We start from the raw sequence: 22214 nt of genomic DNA, 5'->3' as shown, positions 1-22214 counted from the left end.
CACTATATGTTTTTCTCCAATCTACTCATAACATGACAATGTGCATTCAGCAGAACCATCTTTAATATTAGAGTAAGTTGACCTACTATTAATCTTAAAGTTAAGAATATAATATAATCTGTGTATGTATGTCAAATTTTTCACAATACAAAAATTTTTCTGCGATGCATGATCATTTTTAAAATGTATTATGTTATATACTCTTCATTTGCATAAAAATGTAAATATAGTAAAAAAGTAGATATTATGTTCTTAACTTTAAACTTGATAATATAAAGGCCTGGTTCAAATAAACACAAATATGGTATATAGCGCTAGGGTCAGAGATAAATTATAGGCTCTAGCCTATTATATCATCTAACCCATTAGTCGTTATTTTAGGTCTTGTAATAAACACCTTTTTTTAATCACCTATATTATAATCACAATAAACGAAAGTATTAAATATAAAAGTATAATTGACATTTCTTAATGGTTAGTGTTACTCATAAAAATTAATTATTTTTAATTAAAAATAAATTCTATCCGATGTTCAAGGATCTTTCAGTATGTTGGTGAAATCTTTTCTCATTAAGTCTATTTGTTGTAAAATGTTATTGTATTTAGTTTCACATTCTTCTATTAAAATTGTTATCCTCTCTGATACTTGATCAAATCGCTGTTTATTGAACTTTCCTTGATTGAACAAAACTTCATTAGTTTCTTCCAAATCAGAAATTTGTACATCAAGTTTACGTATAGTCTCTTCTAGTTCTATGATTTCCATGGATTCATTATTAATGTAATATTTTCTATAAATTAACAATAATTTCTCATATAATATTATATCAATGTGATCATACTTAATAATAAATAACTAATAAAACACAAAATAATATACTTTGCTTCTTCCTCATTTAATGCATTCTTTTTGGTAAATAGTTCAGACAGATTTTCTTCCTCAATAATTTGTTCAAAATGCTTGCTCATCAGATTCCTGATCTGCGTTTTTAATGTAGACAACAAATTTGTTACATTCCTTTTACTTTTTAAAAATGATATATCGCCCATTATGTTTTTAAACTCTTCTGGACTAAAAAAAATGAAAATGTTTAATAGTTATATAAATACTACTAACTCCAGTAATAGAGTGGGACGTGAATAATATATTATAGAAATTGTTTATAATTTACCCAATGCAATCGCTAATTTCTTCAAATGTCTTATTGATAGCTTCGAGAAATTTTGTATACCTAGGTGGATCCTTGGACACTATTTCCTTAAACGCCACACTTATATTCATGTGATCAGACAATGGATGAATGTTGGAAACTTGAACTTCATTTTGAGGTTCGTCAGTGACCATTGGTTGGTGTACAGCTTTATTATCCATTCTGATACCTAGTGACAAGCAATTCTAATACATTAATTACAATAGTAACAGTTTTGTATGAATAAAAAGTGTATATTGATAAAAATAAATGTGTTGCATGCACAAGTTTAGAAGAATAAACAAAATATCATATTATGGAATTCTAGACACAGGTACCTAGGTGAAGTTAAATTATGTCGAAAGTATTCATTATAATATTTAAACACCCACATGCACAACTCGAAAAGTAATAATTGGTCAACCTAAATGGTTAGGCTTAGAGCTTGGGCTTGGGCTTCGACTAATGGTTCATGGTTGGAAATCAATTATGACTTGTGTTAATATTCGTATCGGGCTGCAATTTGATAATTGTTTAGATTGTTTGAAGTTTCAAACGAAATTGAAAATCAAGGGTATAAGGGGAAATAAACAAAGTTCGAAAGTAATGAGAATTAAATCTGTAAGAAATATTAATAGATTTGGAACCCACTTTAATACTTCAATAGTACAACGACTCACGACGGTCGACGGAACTCGAGACAATAGACGTTACGTCTTACTTCAGTAGTTTGGTTAGTCAATAACTACAACTACAGCTACAACTTTCGGTCGTAAGTCGTTACTTCGTAACTTTGAACTTCGTAAAAACAAAATAGGTAATAACAACTAACAAGTGTCAAGTAACAACAAAAACAAAGAGGAAAAAGTTAAGATAACAGATAAACGTTCGAAATTCAAATCGTTATCACATACGGACATAAAAAGTTTTGATTTCGCGGAATCAGCTACTGTGGTAATTGTCATAGACCTTAAGGTATACCTTATACCATACCACGGTCTTCTACCGTACCATACCGTACTTATGCCACTACCTTAAATCATGGTTCCAGTGGGCACACGTCGTGAGTGCGCTGTTCGACTATTACCACGGATTAAACATAAAGAAGTAAAGAAAGTTTTAAATAATGTACTAAACGCTGGAGTCAATTTTTAATCACAAACCAAACATTTTAAATACAAAATATAAAAACATCGTTATTTATCGTTTATTTAATCTATTCTATGGTTATAATGTTAAATTATATCAACCATGATATCAACAGTTTTGGTATTTGTAAATAAGTGGGGAAAAAATTAAAACACAAAACCATATTTTACATTAAAAATAACTATTTTATACATTTTCTATTAACAATGACTTAAAAGTATTAAAAACCTTATAAAAACCCTACCTATATACCGTCGATCCTAATTAATGTTTATAATGTTTACATTATTATATTGTTAAATTTAAAAATAAATGTTCATTTATCATGGTTTGTAGTAAAGAAACCATTAATTTGGGTTGGCTGTATTTAAGTTTTAAATTACCTACATAATATACTGGTACAACGCTTTACGCTACCCAGCCAGCTATAAAACCGTGTTTAAAAATTATGATAATTAGTTGGGTTCTAATTTCCCTCTCTATTCCTCTCCCTCCCTCTCTATTTAAATATTTTCTTTCATCGTTAAGTTTTTTACAATATCAAATACCTTGGTAATTACCTACTAGTTAGTAACAAAATATTGCAAAGCTCACGACCAGTAGTGATGACAGTCGTCTATCATGACCATAGCTTTAACTAACCATAGGTTTACCTAACTACCTTCTAATATAATAATAATAATGATAATATGACTTATTTAACTAGGACACTTTGAATACAAAGATCCTGAGATTTAAGTGTTGGATCCGTTGATCTTTGACACCTTATAGGGCCATATATAGATACTAATGTACTATGGATGGAGTCAGCTCACCTCTGTAAAAAAATTGATGAACATAAAACTATATAAGCGACGATTCCCTGACGTTTTAATTGATACATATATAAATGCACATAGATAAATATATTGTGACATTTCTTTTCGCACATGTATCTTAGTCAGACACTATCAAATTATCAGGATATGGGCCCATTCATAGTACCTATACCTATAATATAATATATATTATTATTGCAATATAGTATATAATGTATATGATCTAAGGTTGGCACAATAAGTGTGATCAAAACTTGAAAGTATGGTTTGATTTAAATTGTAAAAGTAATAACTAATAGGTATTAATGATTTATCCGCATGTATCGTCTCTGTCTTACAATTGGGCATCAATTTCAGCAGATCTTATCTAGCATTGTTATTTTAATATTAGAGTGAATATTATTATTTTAAACGAACGAAGCTGAATGAAAATTTGATATCTTTCACACTTGTACCTAAGTCACACTTGGATACAAGTTTACAACACATTCAGACGAAACGTATTCTTTAGTGCAACTTTTTTAGTGATTTTTTATTAACTTCATATGTTTTGTAAAAATACTAGGAACCTTTTGAGATTTGAAGCAATTTTATAACGTACCTACCTATTCAAATAATTTTATATTGGACTTCTTGAAGAATGGTCTGGACTCTGGAGGGTAGTCCTTTTGGTCGTCCAGTGTCCACATAGGCACAAATATTTCAATTTATAATATAAAAGCTCAACTCTGCCATCATAATCTAATATGAAAGTGCAAGCTCACCATCAGATTCATTAAGTATACAAGAAGTACATTTAAGACAAAATTATAATTTTGTAATAATATTTCTGATTTTATTAATTTTTAGTTTTTTGTATATTTAGATTTGGAAAACGGAAGCCGATAGGTAGTTCATTTAATTTTATAGATTCATATGTATAAAATGATATCATTGATCCAAGTTAAACAATCTGTTATGTTTAAATTATTATTATCTAAAATATTTCCATTTGTATTATATTATATGTAATATTTTTAGCCCACATTTGTAACTATTTACACCTTCCGTTAAAAGCCAATATTATTTTAATAGTAGGGTAATATAATTTCCAAGCACATACTTGTTTTTTATTATTCTTAATTTAATTTACATTTATACTTTTGGCATTTATCTCCAAGTGACCCCAGAATAATCATTTAATGAATAATTTAATAGTTACATTAATGGGAAAATAAATTAGAATAAACTGCAGTTTTCAGCTTCTAGTACAACAGTATTTTATAATTTTATATTTTATTTTATGTTTTTAATTTTTAAATGCATTCTGCCACCTTTGTCGGCGACCCTAGACATAGTGTAATAAAATTGATACCAGTGATACCTCAGTGGCGGATCCAGTGGGGGGTAAGGGGGCATTTCCCCCCCCCCCCCCCAATCACCGTAGTTTCTGTTTGTTTTACAATTATGGCTTATGGATTATTCGTACTCGCGTATTTTATATATATTGCGCTTTTGGGAGTAACCGTATATGCTTCTACGTTACCGAGTTAATATTTAACACATTGTTCGTAGCAATAAATATTTTTTCTAACACTATAAAGTAAATATAAGCCCAAAATAATAATATGAAAACAAACTTACGCGTAACTATATCGAGCCTTCCGGTGAAACCTAGCTCTATATACCTACCATCAATGGCGTAGACATGATTTCTGAAAGGGGGGGGGGGATAAAAAAATGAAAATTACATAGCTAAATGGGAGGGAGAAAATGGAAAATCCCCCACCCTCTCAAAACGTTTTACTAAGGTAATAAAAAGCCAATTTTGAGGGGGGGGGGGTCTGACCATAACCCCTTGTCTACGCCACTGCAGTATACCATATATCTATAGAATGCAGAATTGCTGTATGTGCCTTCGCCGAAGAAACAGCTATATCTTCATATCCGTCTAAATCTCGCTCCGAACTTGTGTGAGTTTATAAGTATAAATTTATATTTATTAAGTATTTATATAAATTCAGTTGAAAAAAATGAAAAAAATGCGGGAAATTGAATATTTAAATGTATAATAATATAATATGGTAAGTAACGAGTTGTTACTCGGTAACTGTTTATTTATTACTCGGTTAATTAACAAATTCTAATTGATACAAAATAATAATTAAATACAAATAGTTTTATTGATCCCAATCTTTGAAAATAACAGTTTCGAATAAAAAAAGGTGGGTAAGTGGACGTCGCTCTTCTGTACAGTAGGTTAAAAGTGGGTCACTGTAATGGATGGTGTTAAATTTGAATTCAATAATATAATATCATTGTACCTATAAGAAAAACGATTCTGAGAGAAAACGGTCAGTCAGCCTATGACATTACCAAGTATATTTGATGATATTATTGTGAATATCTAAAGTAATTTATATATAACCTATTTACGCGGAGCCTTGTTTTAAATTTTTAATCCTTCTCCTTATCCTCAGTCAAATTAAATTTTTATGAGCGTTTGAAATTCATATTTTTACAACATTTGATATTCACTCGATTTCTCATGTAACGATTTTCTTATTTTGTTGTAATTAAAAAACGAATGACTGTAAATACTTGAAAATTTTGCTGAATGTTTATATTTTTATTTTCTATACACCATACAATTTTGAAAATATTTTGACTCTTTTTGAGCTGTTTACGGACATTGTCAGTTTTTAATTTTTTCAGTTTTTTTTTCTATAAATATCAATAAAATTGTATTTGTTGGGTAAAAAAGCATGAAAATTGAACGCAAGGCTCCTGATATATTGTTAAAATAGCAGTAGAAAAATATTAAAAATACAAAAGCACAATTTTTTTTCTATAAGCATTTAAAGTTCGAATTTTGACAAAATTTAATAATTATTTTGTAGTTGAAAATGTATAAAATGTTCAACTTTTATAGCTAAGGATTGAAAATTTAAAACAAGGTTCCACGTAAATAGGGTATATATAAATTACTCCATTCACAATAATATCATCAAATATACTTGGTAATATCATAGGCTGACTGACCGTTTTCGCTCAGAATCGTTTTTCTTATACAATGATATTTTATCATTGAATTAAAATTTAACATCATCCATTACAGTGACCCACTTGTCATATACTGTACATCAGAGCAACATCCACTTTTTTGTGTGTGTATTTTATCAACTATCTATCTATTACTATATCTATCCATCTATCTATATATTAAAATAATATAAACTGCTGCACCGATTTGGCTAATTCTTTTTTTGTCGTGTTCGTAATATTGTCAGGAGAAGGTTCTTACCTCTTAAGCTCATTTTAAGAAAATCCATCAGAAAAGTAGGACATTTGGATGTAGGTGCCATCTGTCCAGTAAGAACAGAAACTAAATAATAATAAATTTTTGTTTATTGTAAGGTTGCTATATTGGTCATGATTAAATAATGAATATAATTTTAGACCTGTAGCGCAATATAGCTTAGTAAAAACGGTATTCCCAAGACTAATTTTTCGACACATGCACATCGTAATATCAACAGGTTAATAAATATTCGTAATTACGTACGCACTTCGAGGAGTCTGCAATCCACCGCTGAAAACATACTACGTGTCTCACGCATACAATATACATACAAGCGTGTCTCTCGGGTAATTATATAGTCAAGAAGATCGATGAAAATTTTTAAGTTTTGAACATCATACACCGAATATTAAATAAACGACTTGAACAAAGTTTCAATCATATAGAGCTGGTACATATTTTAACGAGCAACGAAGTGAACGGGATTAGCTATAATATAATATATACAATTAATGCGTTTTTAAGTCCTTGAACTTATACACATAAGTAATAATATTGGCTATTGCCAACTATTTCAATTGAGGTAACTTTTGCCCGGGCAACGCCGGGTGGGACAGCTAGTATATAGGTATAAATTAAAAACTATTTGGTCCTAATTAACCCTGTAAGTCTTAAATCAGGTACCCCATTTCACGGTAGGTAACGAAGATCAATAGTGTTTATGGTTTATACAATAGATAAACAATTGGCACAACTGGTGCTTAGTCCATGTTTTTTTTGTTTTAAATGCTTGCTGGTAATATTGTGTGCAGATTATTATAACAGTTCTTGCATACATTTTTTAAGGAGATTACTATATGAAAATGTTGTCCCTATTTGTGCCTTGGCTTCTCGTGTCTTCAACACTCTTTGTAAGAATATCAAATTTGAAGGGGCTGGGACGAGGTACTTTCCTTTAGATCGTTTTTAAAAAGAAGTCTCATCGACATTGATTGAGTTTATAGGTCTATGCTTCCAAGTTACACAAACAAATAATAACTAATTCACATATTTTGTGTCATTTTTTACACAACAATAATAGGGATAATTTTAAATTTTAACTTATAGACAATATTATTTGATTTTTTGTTGGGTTCATAATTCATCAATTTCATCTTGTGATTGAGATTCATTGATAGGTTTAATTGGACTGTCACTGAGGCCTCAAAGTAACATTTAACACCCACTAAATAGGACTCGCAAGAACATTTTGAACATAGCCTCAATATTAATCAAGGCTGGCCAAATCATAAGTGTAGAAAGAAAAACCATACAATGAACTGTTTTCATAAATTAATTTTGGTAACCCAAAAATAAAATACCTTTTGTAAGGTTGTGACATTTGTAAGGCAGTTATTAAGAAATATCTTAGAATTTTCTATAGTTTAGATATTACTTTATAATTATTTTTATGAAGATAGCTAATATTGATGTCTGGCACAATGCATCAGAAAATTAAATTAATATCTACTATGTATAAATATAATTTTTGATACCTATTGTATCATGTGTTTCTATATTTAAATTATATTGTTTTATTAACTTGTAAAATATATTATACTCAATATTCTTTTGACAGAAAGTCTAAGATTCATCTAAAAAAGACAATATAATTAAACATACATTTAAATTCACTTGTAAGGTAAAAAGTAATTATTGAATTGATGTCTTTTGAATTAGCATAAAATGAAATTTAATTGCAAATATTCGAATCTGTAATGGAAACTATGACTTATGAGTAATATTAAAAACAATTAATTTAGTATTTTGTTTTATATAAAAAGGCTACATATTATGCAATTTAGAATGGCCTAAATTATTATTTTTCAAGTTTAAAAATATTTCAAAAATTCCCACCTTAGATTGTCTAATTTTCAAAATATTACATACACAATCAGCCTTGAAATTGAAAGACACTGAAATATAATACGGTTATAGGATGTTATATACTAGTTAATAAATGAAAGATGTTTAAAAAATAAACAAAACATATAATTTTATTATGCATCATACCTAAATTACAATTTTTAAAGAAATGTAATGCAAACTATTGTACAATTAAATTTATAAAGACTTAAATTACACTTATGTTAACTAAAAGACTGTACACTTTATAAAGAAAAATAGTCTACATGAAGCTCAAATTAGCAGCCTTACTCCTAAAATTATTCACTTGGACAAAAATAAATTATATCCTTACATCACAGTCAAATTTGTTTATTTCCATTTATCGGCTTACAAAATATTAAATCAGCAACACTTTACAACAAAATGTATATATATAAAAAAAGACAACAATATAATAACTACTTACTGATGCATAACTATGTAAATGGAAATAAACATTCTGAAATTTAAAAAAGTTCTAAAATATCATTTATTTTATTTCTTTTTATAACATATTAACATATTAAATGTATATTTAAGTTTTTAAATTAAAAATACATTTTTTTCAAAGGAGTGAGCCTGCTACAGTTTTCGATAATTATCATCGAACATAGCCTGACCCACAAGAATATCACAGACATCAAAGCCATTTGGGTAACTTTTAACTAGTAATGTAATAGTTACTTTTTTACATTTTACTATACAAAAATAAAATATAATACCTGTATAATATTTAGGAATTATTTTTTGAAATAAAAATAGGGGATCATTTGAGTATTTTTCATACAGTATTATAACCACACTTCTGTTGCCAATAGAAATTCCCTGGGTCAGACTCAGAATATTACACTTAAAAAAATAACCACTAAAAAAAAAAAAACATTATTTAACATTTATAATAAACGACATTTAATAAACAATGTTGTGTTCTGTATACCACGAGTTATTAAATAATAACACTTAAAATTGTTTTGTATCATAACAATAGAATGGCACATAGTAGCCAATAAATGATAATCAAATTAATTAAACTCACTAAAACAAAATAGTTGTACATTTATTTAATTATTTTTAATATAATTTTTAAACCGTCAAAAAATATACACATTACATGTTTTTAACACAAAGCAAATATTTAACAAAATATGTTAAAATGTATCAATGAATTAAATCAACTAAAATAAAATATATATTATCTTATAAACGGTTTGAATAAGGTTATAGAAGTGAAAAGGCGGCGCACAGTAAAAAGAAAATACTAGTATTTTAGTTGTTGAGTTATTGGTATTTGATTTTTTTTATAATAAATAATTTTTACATACATATAATTTATTAGATGAAATGAAAATGACCATAAAATAACTTACAAAAATACAAAATACAGAACATTTATTATTATGTACATAATTTTTAAGATATAAAACGTTAGTATATTATTCTAAATTGTATAAAATACATTAAAGAATAAAGTTTAATTAGGTCTGGTGTGGGTTGTAGTGAAATTAGGTAAAATATTAACAACTGGGACCAAATACTTACAATTATTTGATAAGATTTTTAAAAAATAGGTTTCACAATTCAAAATATCAAAGATTAAGGACAATAGTTGATAAGATTTATTTTTTTTTCACCAAAATAATATTAAAAAGAAGTCATTTAACTGTTTGGTGTATAAAGTTAGTATATGTTATGGTTCATGACGTAGAAAGTTTAAACTAAAATTAAAAACTAATTTATTAATATGTTATTAACATATCCTCAAATTCTGTGCGCCATCAAATATGTTGTCAAATTTAATTGAATATCCAAATAATAATCGTTTATCTGTCTAAAAAATATTATTGACCTCAACCTGTTTATTAAATAAGCTATTGTTAACCACAGAATATAATTATACAAATATAATGACAAGAATCAGTTCAAACATTGAACAATTTTAGTATAACATTTAAACTTTGTTACACAATAAAAACAATGTAACTTACAAAATATACAAAGCAGTAAATCCATATTTTACCGAATCCTTCTAACTGGTTTTAAAATTTTTCTTTTAGGTTGCTCAGATGTTTCTGGTTTGGCACTAAAAATAGAAAATATTATAATTAAAAAATTAAAAAATAATGAAAACAAAATTTTCAATACTTACGTAAATTGAGTAGTTGCTCCACCAGTAAAATTAATAGATATAGGTGCGTTGGGGTCTAATTTAACAGTTTGTTTCGTGCTTGGCTGATTGAATATATTATTTGATGTACATTTAGTCTGATCATCATCCTATAAATAATTATTAATTAATTGTTTTTTTAATGTTATATAAGTATGTTATATATTGATGTGGTTTTTACCGTAGCAGACATTTTTGTAAGCCCTCCAGTATTGGGAACACTAAATACGGGTGGAGATTGTGCACCAAAAGAAAACCCAACATTATTCGTAGAATTGAATGAATTAGAAGTTTGAGCTAATTGTTTTTTATCATTGTCATTAGTAGTCTTGGAAAAAAAACTATTGGAAATCTGTGGAGCCAATGAACCAAATGAAAACTGAGGTATAGAAGAACCCAATGTTGCTGGAGTAGATGTAGTAGGTCCAGTACCAAACATTGAATTACTTGCACCAAACACTGGAGCAGTACTAGGAAAACTACTAGTACCCATTATCGAAGAAGTAAATGGTTTGTTATCACTAGTGGCTGATCCAAATGTAAACATTTTATGATTTTTTTGGTCAATGGGCACATTTTGATCTTGTTTTGCCAAAGAACCAAAACTGAATAATTGAGAAGTCTTAATCAAACCTGGCTTTTGATCTTCGTTTAATGTTTCATTAGGATGTGAATGACCATTTACCAACTGATTTGTATTTTCAATTGCAGATTGAACAGGCTGAGTAGAACCAAAATGTACTATTGGCTTAATTTCAATTTTTTTATCCCATACAAATTTCCCTTTGGACAGATCTTCATTTTTGTGTTCAACATTTATTAATGGATTTGAGTTATTACAGTTAGTTTCAACAGATCCAAAAGATACTTGGGGACTTGAATTTTCACTTGCATCATTAACTTTACGCTTATTATTTTTGTTTTGTAACTCTAATGAATTTTCAGATTCTTCTTTTTTATTATTTACTATTGACTTAAATTCATTTGTTGATTGAGTAACTATATTACTATTAACAACAGGGTTCTGAAGAATAGATTTTTCAGTTTCGATTTTATCTGAACCAAATTTAAATTGTGTCATTGGTTTATTAGTTGTGGCACTTTGACCAAACTTAAACTGTTGATCTTGTTTAGATTCAAAACCAAATTTAAACTGGGTTTCGGGATGATCGGTATTATTGATAATTGATCCCTCATTAACTTTCTTTACTGGCAAACTAGATATACTATCTGTGCCAAATTTAAATGTACTAAGGGGTTGATCAGTTTTATTGTTAACCATGCCAAATTTAAATTCACTGGCAGGAGTATCTAATTTTCCATTATCAGAACTTGAAAAAGGTGCAGCACTTCCAAATTTAAACTGATTATTAGACGTTTGATCAATTTTACTATCAAATCCAAATTTGAACTGACTAGCGCTAGAATTTTCAAAAGTGTTATTATTTAATCCAAATTTAAATTGAGTTGAAGCCAAAGGTTTATTTTCTGGAGCAGACCCAGGCTTTGTTGTCCCACACGAAATACAAATGGTACAATCACTTTTATTTTTCACCCAACATCCATCACAAGTCCAAGTAACACTTTGTACGACAGTTTTCTTTGTAGTTCCAGGCTTCTGTGTTTGACATGCAACACATTCTTCAATTTCATTTTTATTGGGAACCCAACAAGTTTCACAAGTCCATGTACTTGATTTGATTACTTTTAATGATTGTGTTTGGGATTTTTCAGACTTGGGAGTTTGACATGCAATACATTTCATTATATCAGCATCATTTGAAACCCAACAAGCATCACAAGACCACTTCTTTTTTAATTCAGGTGATGATTTTTCTGGCGGTAATTGATTTTTATTTATAATTTCTAGTTTTTTAGGCGAGCTGTCAACATTTATATTCACAGGTTTTGTAATTTCTGATTTAGAGCCAGAACATGACAATGATGACTTGAGAGAATTTTTAGGATCATCAACAACACTACTAAATTGTGACAGGGTGTCATTTTTATTTGAATTCTCAATTCTCAATATTGCAGTATCATTATTTGCAATTGCTTCTTTCTTGGATTCTTTAATAAAAGATTCACTTGTAGAAATGTTAAAATTTGTACTTGGAATTTTGGTACTAGATTGATCTATACTATTTACCTCAATGTTAGTATTTTGTGAATTCTTCAAAGTAATTTTATGTTTTTTTCTACAAGTTTTTTCTGCAATTTGTGAACTAAACTGTTCTATTGTTAATGGTTGATTGAATGTGAATTCATTATCTTCCGCCAAAGTATTTGATAAATTGATATTTGGTAAAGCAGTCAATGGAAGAGAAATCCTAGGCAAATTGACTTCGGCGGGCATTTCAAGTTCATCAGACTTAAAACCAAGCCCTTTTTTTGAAAGATTTACTCGAAGTTTTCTTGTTGTATTTGCATCTACTTGGCCGGAATAACTTGATCTATAAAAATAATAATATCTTAATTACACATTACTGTCAATATGTACTTTTTTTTACTGAATCAGTTGTCTCGCGGTCAGACCTTATTTTTAAAAATAAATTTATTCACAACAGCTTAAAGAAAAAGTATGATAGGTATATTCTGATTCCACCCAAATTTTAAGGAATAAACTCACATTTACAAAAAAAAAAATAATAACTTAAGTGTTATTTTTATATTTTTAACTTAAAAACATGATTTTGAAGTTTTTTTGAAAGTGCAATCATATGAAGCATGCAAAAACATGTATTAAATAAATAAAATCGCTTGTAAGTTAAACGGTATTTATTCCAAATATTCTTCCTAAAAACGGAACAAGTGCAGTTATAACTGAAGGTGTCAATCAATGTTGGGGGATGAGTGGATCTATCTTTTTTCCAATGTTTATGATCTGATAACCATAAATTATATTATAAATAATCATATAGTGCATGTTAAAAAATCAGCCACATCCACCTTCTCAAATCATTTGACTAGGTGGCAGTAATCAGCAAAAATACTGGTCTACAATTGTTGAAAGATTCCTAAAATTGATGGTGAGTAAATGAATTTATAAAATTATAAAGATTGTCCATACAAAATAATTCACAATAATATTGGCAAGTTTTGAATATGCACTAATAAGTGATGCAGTAGAACGCAGTTTTTTGTCATACAAGCATAAACAAACCACCATTTTAATTTCACAGAACTAATATGGAACATACTATTGTCTTTTTTTGCTTTAAATCAATGTAAACAATTTAATAATAATTAAGTTAATTGTATACAGTATTTTTTCTTGTATATTTTTACATTAATTTGTTCATAAAAATTGGGTCTTTATAGTTATATTATAAGCATTTAAAGTTTTGATGAGTAGAGTGGTTACTCATAAAAATGTTGGTCTACAACTGCACTCATCTAAACATTAAATGTATAGCTAATAAATTACATGTACAAAATTTGAATTCGATAGATTGAAATACTCCGAGTTAATTAATTGTTATTTGAATTTATATTATGTTTGTTGGTCATATTGTTATCTGTTAGTTTTGTGTTACATCATTTACTATACATTATCACTCTCAACTTGTTGGGTTGAACTGTGGTTACACCGAGATACACGTATATCCTGTTGTTTGGTTATGTTCATATTTTACTATTATGTTTTTTTGAATACACACATTACAATACAGAGACCGCTCATGTCAAATAATAAAAAACACATTTTTTTCACAAACGTTTTTTTTTTTTTTAAAGTACTTTTATATTTATTGTTTAAGTTTTGAACGTATAAACTTTAAAGTATAAATACAGTATGATGATTAGAACATCAAAATTACGAGAGACATAAATGGCGGAAGAATACTTTTTTGGCTGGCGCATTAACTAAACCAGTACCAATAATAATAAAGTTAAATGTTTTACTCACGAGATTTCACTAGACTTGTTATCCGCTTTTTCAGGTGTTGTTTCAACAATTTTGACCGTGGATTCTACTCTAATAGGTACATTTTTTTGATCTGCTTTATGCCTTTGATGCACTTTAGGTTGAATAATAAATTTATTTTCTTCAATTTCCTTGTTCTGAAATAAATATGAACTATTATTTTGAAGTCAAAATTAAGTTTCTTGTTGTAAGCAGTATGCTAATTAAGTAATTATAGAACAATTTTGTTAAGTATTTGAATAAATGTATTCAAATAAAAGTATTTAAATACTTTTTTTTATTCGATTACTATATTAATAAATTTTTGAAAAAATTATTTGAACACGTATTCTAAATAATTTTTTTATTCATTGACAAAACAGTTTTTATTTGAGACAATCAAAATTTTTATATAAAAAATCAGGCACATTATACCTAAGTTATAAATAATAGTCTTTCTCTCAGAATAAAATATGATTGACCCACGTTAATTTTCAACCATTCCAAAAATGACAAATATTAGCGGGGGAAAAATAAATATTCTAATAGTATTTGTATATTTATTGTTTTTCATGTATTCTTTACAAGACTGTTATAGAGAATATAATTGTTTGTTACTATTCTATATTTTCTTATATTATTTATTTTACTAACCTTAGTAGAAATATGTCCCAGGAGAATAGATGAGGTTGTTCTAATTTCACTATTATTTGTAGAAGATATTGGAATCACCGCTTTTCTATGAATTGGTGGAGTATTCCCTAAAATTTTTGATAAGTTGGAACGTGCAGAACTGCCCCCATACATAACTTGAGAACAATTTAAAGGTGACTTTTGGGCAAATAATTTTTGACGCTCTGACAACTGAAATTAATACACAGTCAATTAAAATAAATATATAATTTCTTGTAATGAATACCGTTAAGTATAAAATGGATAACTTACTTCTCCATAGTTGACAAATGTGTCCCATCTAAATGATGCTGATGATACATGATTTGTGGAAATTTCATGAAATTTTATTGAAGATTGTTGATGTAATTCATTCTCTCCTAAAATTAAATGTTTGATAAAATTATAATATAATCCATTTAAAAGAAACAACAAGCAAAAATTGTCTTTAATATGCATAAATAAATAAATAAATAAATATTAGGCTTCTTCAACAATATATTTTTGAATATCGATATCGTTTTAAATTGTGCGATATTGAAAAAAAAAATTTAGGTATCGATATAGCGATATCTCTATGACTATCATAAATGCCAAAACTCAAATACTCAATTGACTGGGTACTAGGTAGTAACTAGTGGATATTATTTATATCAACAATTAATTGTTTTGAAATATATTTTTCAAGAGCTTTGGCATGAAAATCAGTCTTCTTGATATACATCAATTATCGATACCAACATTTATGAAAAAAAGTTCGTGAATCGAAATATTGATATCCTAATATCCTAATAAATATCATTGAAATACTTCCATATAAATTATTGATAATTGGTTTAAAGACTTTATTAGTTAAGTGCTTCAGCAAGAATAAGAGTATAATCTTAATTGATATTTTTATTTCTGATATTAATTTAAGTTTTTTTATAGCAGTTAAGTATTATAGAAAATTAAATATTATGGAATTAGCAAATTCAATGGTGAACGGGTCCAACACTAAAAATACTTTCAAATATTGTTATTTCATATATAAAACTAGATTTCTAGAAAATGGGGATATTGTGTATCTAAATAATGAAAATTCTTTACATTTTGTGAAATATTTATGAACCAGATTTCCTCTTTAAGAAGACATTGTAGCCGCATATGTGGTCTGTCTCTCACACACATACATAGACATTTTTTCGTTCACTAATTCTAATAGTGTGCTGTTAGTTTTGGTATTAAGATAATGTGATACCTACGTGCGTAACTTGAAAAATTTTACGCTCAGGAAAACACGTGTATCTCCGTAAAATTTAAAAATGAGAGTGAGACCTCTTTTAAAATCTAAAGGTAAGATTATTATCTAGGCAACCTCATGGGCTTTTTATTGTATTTTAATTTCAAAGTGAGTTATGTATATTTTAAGATGTACAAACAATTTACAATTTTAAAATTAAAATATAATAAAAAGCCCACGAGGTTGCTAGATAATAATCTTACCTTTAGATTTTATAAGAGGTCAATTAATTCACTCTAAATTTTTAAACTAACGGAGCTATACGTGTGCAGCTGAACATAAAATTTATTATGTTACGCTCTTGTAAGACGGAGACAAGACATGCGGGTATCACATACTCATAAGGTATCTTTAAGTATAAGGAAAAACCTCCAAAAATGTAACAAGTACAATTTAAATCCAGATTTATGGTTTATTAATGAGAATTTATGATACCTTTTAAATCTATACTCTAACAATAATAATATACAACAATCATGTGTCAACGTGAACAGAGCATATGTTTTCAGCTTCCAATATTATTTTACAATAATAATTAAAATGAACATATTCTGTATTTATGTAAAATACACAGCCCAATCTTTGTTTATTCTTAACTATAGTCAAAGGTTTATTCAAACAAAAATAAAAGTTAACACTCAATTAACTTACTTGGTTTTATTAGTTTTGATGAAGTTGGCGTTGAAAATTCATTACTAGTAGATGATTTGTCTAAATTTAGTGATCTTTTTGTATCTAGAAAAATATATTTAATCACAGTCCAAACATTAAGTAAAATTAATTAATTGTATTAAAATATAAGTTATAAGATTTTTTTAATTCTTATCCGTAACTTAAGCACTACTTCAAATTATTAATTCTATGTTTATTACATTTAACAAAGCAAAATACAATTTTTTTAACAAGTAATTGCTGTTATAAGAATCATCTTAACCTAAAGAAACTACCCACTAAAGATGAAATCTTCACATAATTATTGGATATTCTAATATCCAGAGGATGTTTTCTCTCTTAGACCCAGGTGCAACATAGATAAAATGCTTCACCTAAAATCTTTTCTTTTTTTTTGTGATTTTTGAGTGGTCTTTTAAGTAAAATCAACTACTTATTAAAAAAAAAATTACAGAGGATAATATTTTTGAGAGTATGACATAATATTGAATTTATATTTTATTAGACTTTCAAAATAAACAAAAATAAAGTTGTACATTTAAATGATGTACAAATTGTTTTGAGACAATATTTAGACAAATCGATATATCATACTCTCAAAAATATCATTTTCTATGGGTGATTTTACTTTAAGATAACTTAAAAACATTAAAAAAATGATTCTGCGTAAATGCATTGTGTCTATGTTGCACGTGGGCCAGAGAAAGAAAACGAAGTGTGCTGACATCATCTTAATTTACATAGAATTTAATGTATCTTTTACATATTTAATAAATATAGCATACTCGGGAAATGTTTTATTTTTTTTTTCTATTACTCTAGAATACAAAAGGACTAGAGGTAATTTTCTTATATATCGTCGATGGGCGAGTAATATGTCGTATCTCAAGAAAAACCGATTTAGCGTTTTATACATTAAAAAAAAAATGGGAAAAAATAACACATGATTTGATCATAATATTAATACAATAATAATAATCTCCGAGGAGATTAAAGATTTAACTGTAACTTTTACGTAACTTGATTGCATGTTCTTGTCTTTCCTGATCATTTTACTTTTTTTGAGATACGACATATTACTCGCCCATCGACGATATTTTATATTCAAATAAAATAAAAATTATAATACTTACTAATAGTAACTGGTTGTTTATTTCCTGTAATTACTGTAGGTGTTGATGAAGCAAAATTGAAAGGTGTTTTTGAACTTGGTCTGTTTATATTTGACAAATCTATCACATCAGATTTTCTTTTAAGAGAACCTTTATTTAAAATGACACAGTAATTTTAGTTTATTTTATACATTCACAAACCCTGGGAGGTTATTTTTTAGAAAATTAAAACTATTGGTGCTATGGAAGTAATAATGACAACATCAACAGTATATCATAGGTATAAGTATAAACTTATCTATAGGTAAGTATATACATATTGGAAGGGTTCAAGCATGAGTATATAAACGTATTGGTGTAAAAAAATGTACATTTATTTTTAATTTAATACTTTTAAAATATATACAAAAAATAGCATAGTGTAAATGCAGTATAAATTATTTTGTCTTAATTATAATATGTAGTTGGATCTTTTCTCATTAGTTGTTGCTTGTGGTAGGAGAAGTGAGTACTAACAGATCAATTTACATTATACTTAGTACATTATCTAACTATAAAGGTAGTCATAGTAGTGTCAATGTAGTATGTAAATGATCGATAATCCTCAAAATTGAAAAATAAATAGTACCAGATATTTACAATTGTAAAATAATGATATCATTTAATGAATACTGTCTTTGAACATATCAATTACAAAAATTAAAATATGAATGGATCTAGGGGTCCCTTAAGCATCCTCATAAATACGTCCCTAAAATAACAGGTAACATTATATAATTATTAATTATTAGTATGTTATAGCATAATAATTCAATGACTAATATACGAATATGATTAGAGATTTTTCATTTCGGACTTTCCCATTCTACAAATTTTACTTAATTTTGTACTGATGCAAAAGAATAAATGGGACAACTTTTATAAACAAGACTACCTAGTATTTCATGTTTATGAATGAAACTCATTTTTTAACTTGTTATCTATTACAAGTCTATACATATTTTGTACTAAAAAGCAACAAGTGTTAAAAACTAGTAAGTCAGATAAAAAGAATAGAACACAAGTGATTAAGCAAATATTTAACATTTGTAGCTATGTACCATACTGTCAAGCTATACGAATTAAAAAGTATCTCCATCGAACCAAAATCAACTAAACAGATTTAGACACAAAACTGATCTGAGCACCAAGTATAATTAACATACAATCCTAAAATAAACGTCCATATACTTATTTTAAACCATAGTATTGATTTAATGAGCTTTTAAATATTTTTGTTTATTCTTTAACCATCAAAATGTACTTACTTAAGAGGATGCAGCACACTATTCGTTTTCTTTCTCTAGCCCACGCGCAATATAGTCAAAACACATTTGCACAGAATTGTTTTTTCTACGTTTTTAAGTAATCTTAGAGTAAAATCACACATTACAAAAAAGATAGAGAATAATATTTTTGAGGGAATGACATATCGATTTCTCTAAATATTGTTTCAAAGTGATTTAAACATAATTTAAATTTACAACATTTTTGTGTTTATTTTGAAAGTTGAATATAAATAACAATAAAATATAAAACTGATATGTCATTCCCTCTAAAATATTGTTCTCTATCTTTTTTGTGATTGGTGATTTTACTCTAAAATTACTTAAAAACATAGAAAAAACGATTCTGCATAAATGCGTTTTGTCTATGTTGCACGTGGGTCAGAGTTAAAACAAATAGTGCGCTGACATCCTCTTAAGCACTATCAGAAGCAAAATTACAGTATATTCATTTATATTCCCTAAAACTAATAATGAACATAATATCAGCGGTGTATAAGTTGTGACCAACTACAGAATATACTACTATGTATCAAATAGAAAATACGAAGGTACTGTGTTTTTAGTTACTATTTAAAATAATTAAATGTCTTGAAAATAAGCGAAATAGCAGTAAATCTATGTCACTAACTGCTTATTTGCTTTCTATTGGAATTTACCGTACTTTTGATTCTAATTTCACAAAAATTATGGACCTACTGTTTATTTTTTTAATTTAAATTGCTTATTTTCAATTTTAATATAGGATACACTGCTTTTTATTTCAAAAAATTGTACAAAACTACATTGTTAATTCCCCGGGACCAATCTCAATTTTGACCAAAATTGGAGATAATGATAATTCACTTAACACAACAGCATGGTCCATAAATTAAAAGTATGCTTTATATAACAAAAACCACACTGGATATATAACAGATTTATATATTCATAACAACCTCATTGTTTGAAGATTTCACATATTTACTAGAGGATAGTTAAAGAAATACAGTTTATAATTTTTCACCTAACAATTTAGTTTCAAAAACCTAAGCTAGTAAAAGAGGTATTTTAGTTTTCAGTTTTTAACTGGTTATTTCATAGAGGCAATAAAAATAATTAATATTGATTATTTTAATATTATTTTGTATGATAGTAATTCAAAATATGTTCACTCAAGAGATAATTTTAAGAATCTGTAGTCAGTGTTTAACTAAGCCCAAACTTAAATATGCTAACTTATGAAAATAATTGTAGCTCCTCATAATTTATATTCTATCACCTACTAATTCAATCGATAATAACATCATAAGATACAAAAAAAATTAGCTATAGGTATGTATAGTGGTTTAGAAGTTTAATTCTTACCTAAACTTTAAATACCATTGAAATCTTTATTTATTTAAACTGAAAATATTGATAAGAAAATATACAAGCAATGTATGGATACTAACACAATCAGAAATTATAAAGAATTCATGTTATAATATAAATACTTTTGTCTAGCTAATTTCAAGAATAAGGTTTAACATTCACACTTACTTCTATTGCCCACATCATGGTTTAGCAAGGAAGCACTTGATTGGCTTGTAAATTTTGGACTTTGTTTACTCGTACTTGGTATACAAGTAACGGCAGATATCTCTGGCAAAAGGACATTTACATCTACACATTTACAAGTACAACAGTTAAGAAAGGTAGACATTAGACATCATACAATTAGCATTATGGATCATAGCTTACTTGAACTACTCCTGTGGTTGTCAGTTGAATTTGTATGCTGGTATTTGGTATTTGTAAATGAGTTATTGGACGTGCACAGTTTTTTCACTGGAGGTTGATCGTTATTTTCGGTCGTCGACGTAGGGTCGTCATCGGTTTGCGCATCGCTGATCAGCGTATTCATCCACGTCATGCCGGGTAGGTATTCGGACACGCGTTTCGTGACCCTCCTCATAAAGGACTGGAAAACAAATATAAAAATTTAAATAAAAATTGACGGATCCAAAATCGCACGAGACTCGGACGTATCAGGCGGTCGCGCCGCACGAGACCATGTGATCGCGCGGCGCAAACGGGCGGGAAAATCAGTAGGATATCGTTGGACGTGACGTCGTTGATCGGAGGAAAGCTTTGCGACGGCAAGTACTCTACTTACGTTTGATTTGTCGTACGGCTTCATGGTTCTCGAGGCCCGATCCCATCTACACGCAAACAAACCACACGGCTCAACGTACGCTCGTCGCACAGCGGTCGGACAATCGCGAAGTCGAGGGCATAATCAACCGAGATAAAAAAAAAACGAGGCAGCTGAATACCGAACGCACTTGGTTTCGCGGCCACCTTTGTTGTAATTGTTGTTTGGATTTTGCGGTTATTGTGTTACCGTTGTTGTTATTATTTTTTAGTTTTTATTTTTATATCCCTAATCGTTGTTAACGGAGAACGCGATCGGCACACAAGCGTAGGGACGTGACGGCCATGATGGATAAACTAGATCAGTCCGTCGCGCGCGACCAAATACACTGTGACCAACGGAACGGACCGACGACCGTTAGGCCGGCAGCACTGGTCACGGCACTACCGTAGAAACGCCGGATGTAGCGGACAGAGCGCGACGCCGTAAGAATGCCGCCGCCGAAGAGTTTCCCTCCTTCCAGGCGTTTGATGGGGCGGCGGCATCGCACCTGCTGCTCTGCCCGCTGGATTGCTGGTGGGCGGTGGCGGCAACGCCGATGACC

At 28.5% G+C, this 22214-nt stretch overlaps 2 protein-coding genes across 3 annotated transcripts; both read right to left on the bottom strand.

Moving 5' to 3' along the window:
- Positions 1–438: 438 nt before the first annotated feature.
- Positions 439–2074, bottom strand: LOC132944865 (uncharacterized). 2 transcript variants are annotated; one of them, XM_061014388.1, is made up of 4 exons: positions 1842–2074; positions 1173–1396; positions 881–1072; positions 439–791 (listed from the first exon to the last, which is right to left on the bottom strand). In XM_061014388.1, the coding sequence occupies exons 2-4, from the start codon at positions 1370–1372 to the stop codon at positions 533–535; spliced, it is 651 nt and encodes a 216-aa protein (XP_060870371.1). In that variant the 5' UTR covers positions 1373–1396; positions 1842–2074; the 3' UTR covers positions 439–532. The 2 variants fall into 2 exon arrangements, with proteins under 2 accessions (XP_060870371.1, XP_060870370.1); XM_061014387.1 differs by having other exon boundaries at positions 1173–1380; positions 1842–2071.
- A 6372-nt stretch (positions 2075–8446) lies between these two features.
- Positions 8447–21973, bottom strand: LOC132945504 (nuclear pore complex protein Nup153-like). Its single transcript, XM_061015275.1, has 11 exons — positions 21632–21973; positions 21217–21436; positions 21016–21138; positions 18191–18319; positions 17037–17120; positions 15377–15483; positions 15086–15295; positions 14435–14589; positions 10709–12980; positions 10510–10637; positions 8447–10443 (listed from the first exon to the last, which is right to left on the bottom strand). Exons 1-11 carry the CDS (start codon positions 21653–21655, stop codon positions 10377–10379), a joined length of 3519 nt encoding a protein of 1172 aa, XP_060871258.1. The 5' UTR covers positions 21656–21973; the 3' UTR covers positions 8447–10376.
- Positions 21974–22214: the final 241 nt, after the last annotated feature.

This window comes from Metopolophium dirhodum, chromosome 5 (assembly GCF_019925205.1).
Source record: "Metopolophium dirhodum isolate CAU chromosome 5, ASM1992520v1, whole genome shotgun sequence".
NCBI lineage: Eukaryota > Metazoa > Arthropoda > Insecta > Hemiptera > Aphididae > Metopolophium > Metopolophium dirhodum.
The sequence above is the reverse complement of the archived record's forward strand: the minus strand, read 5'-3'. Positions and strand labels throughout refer to the sequence as shown.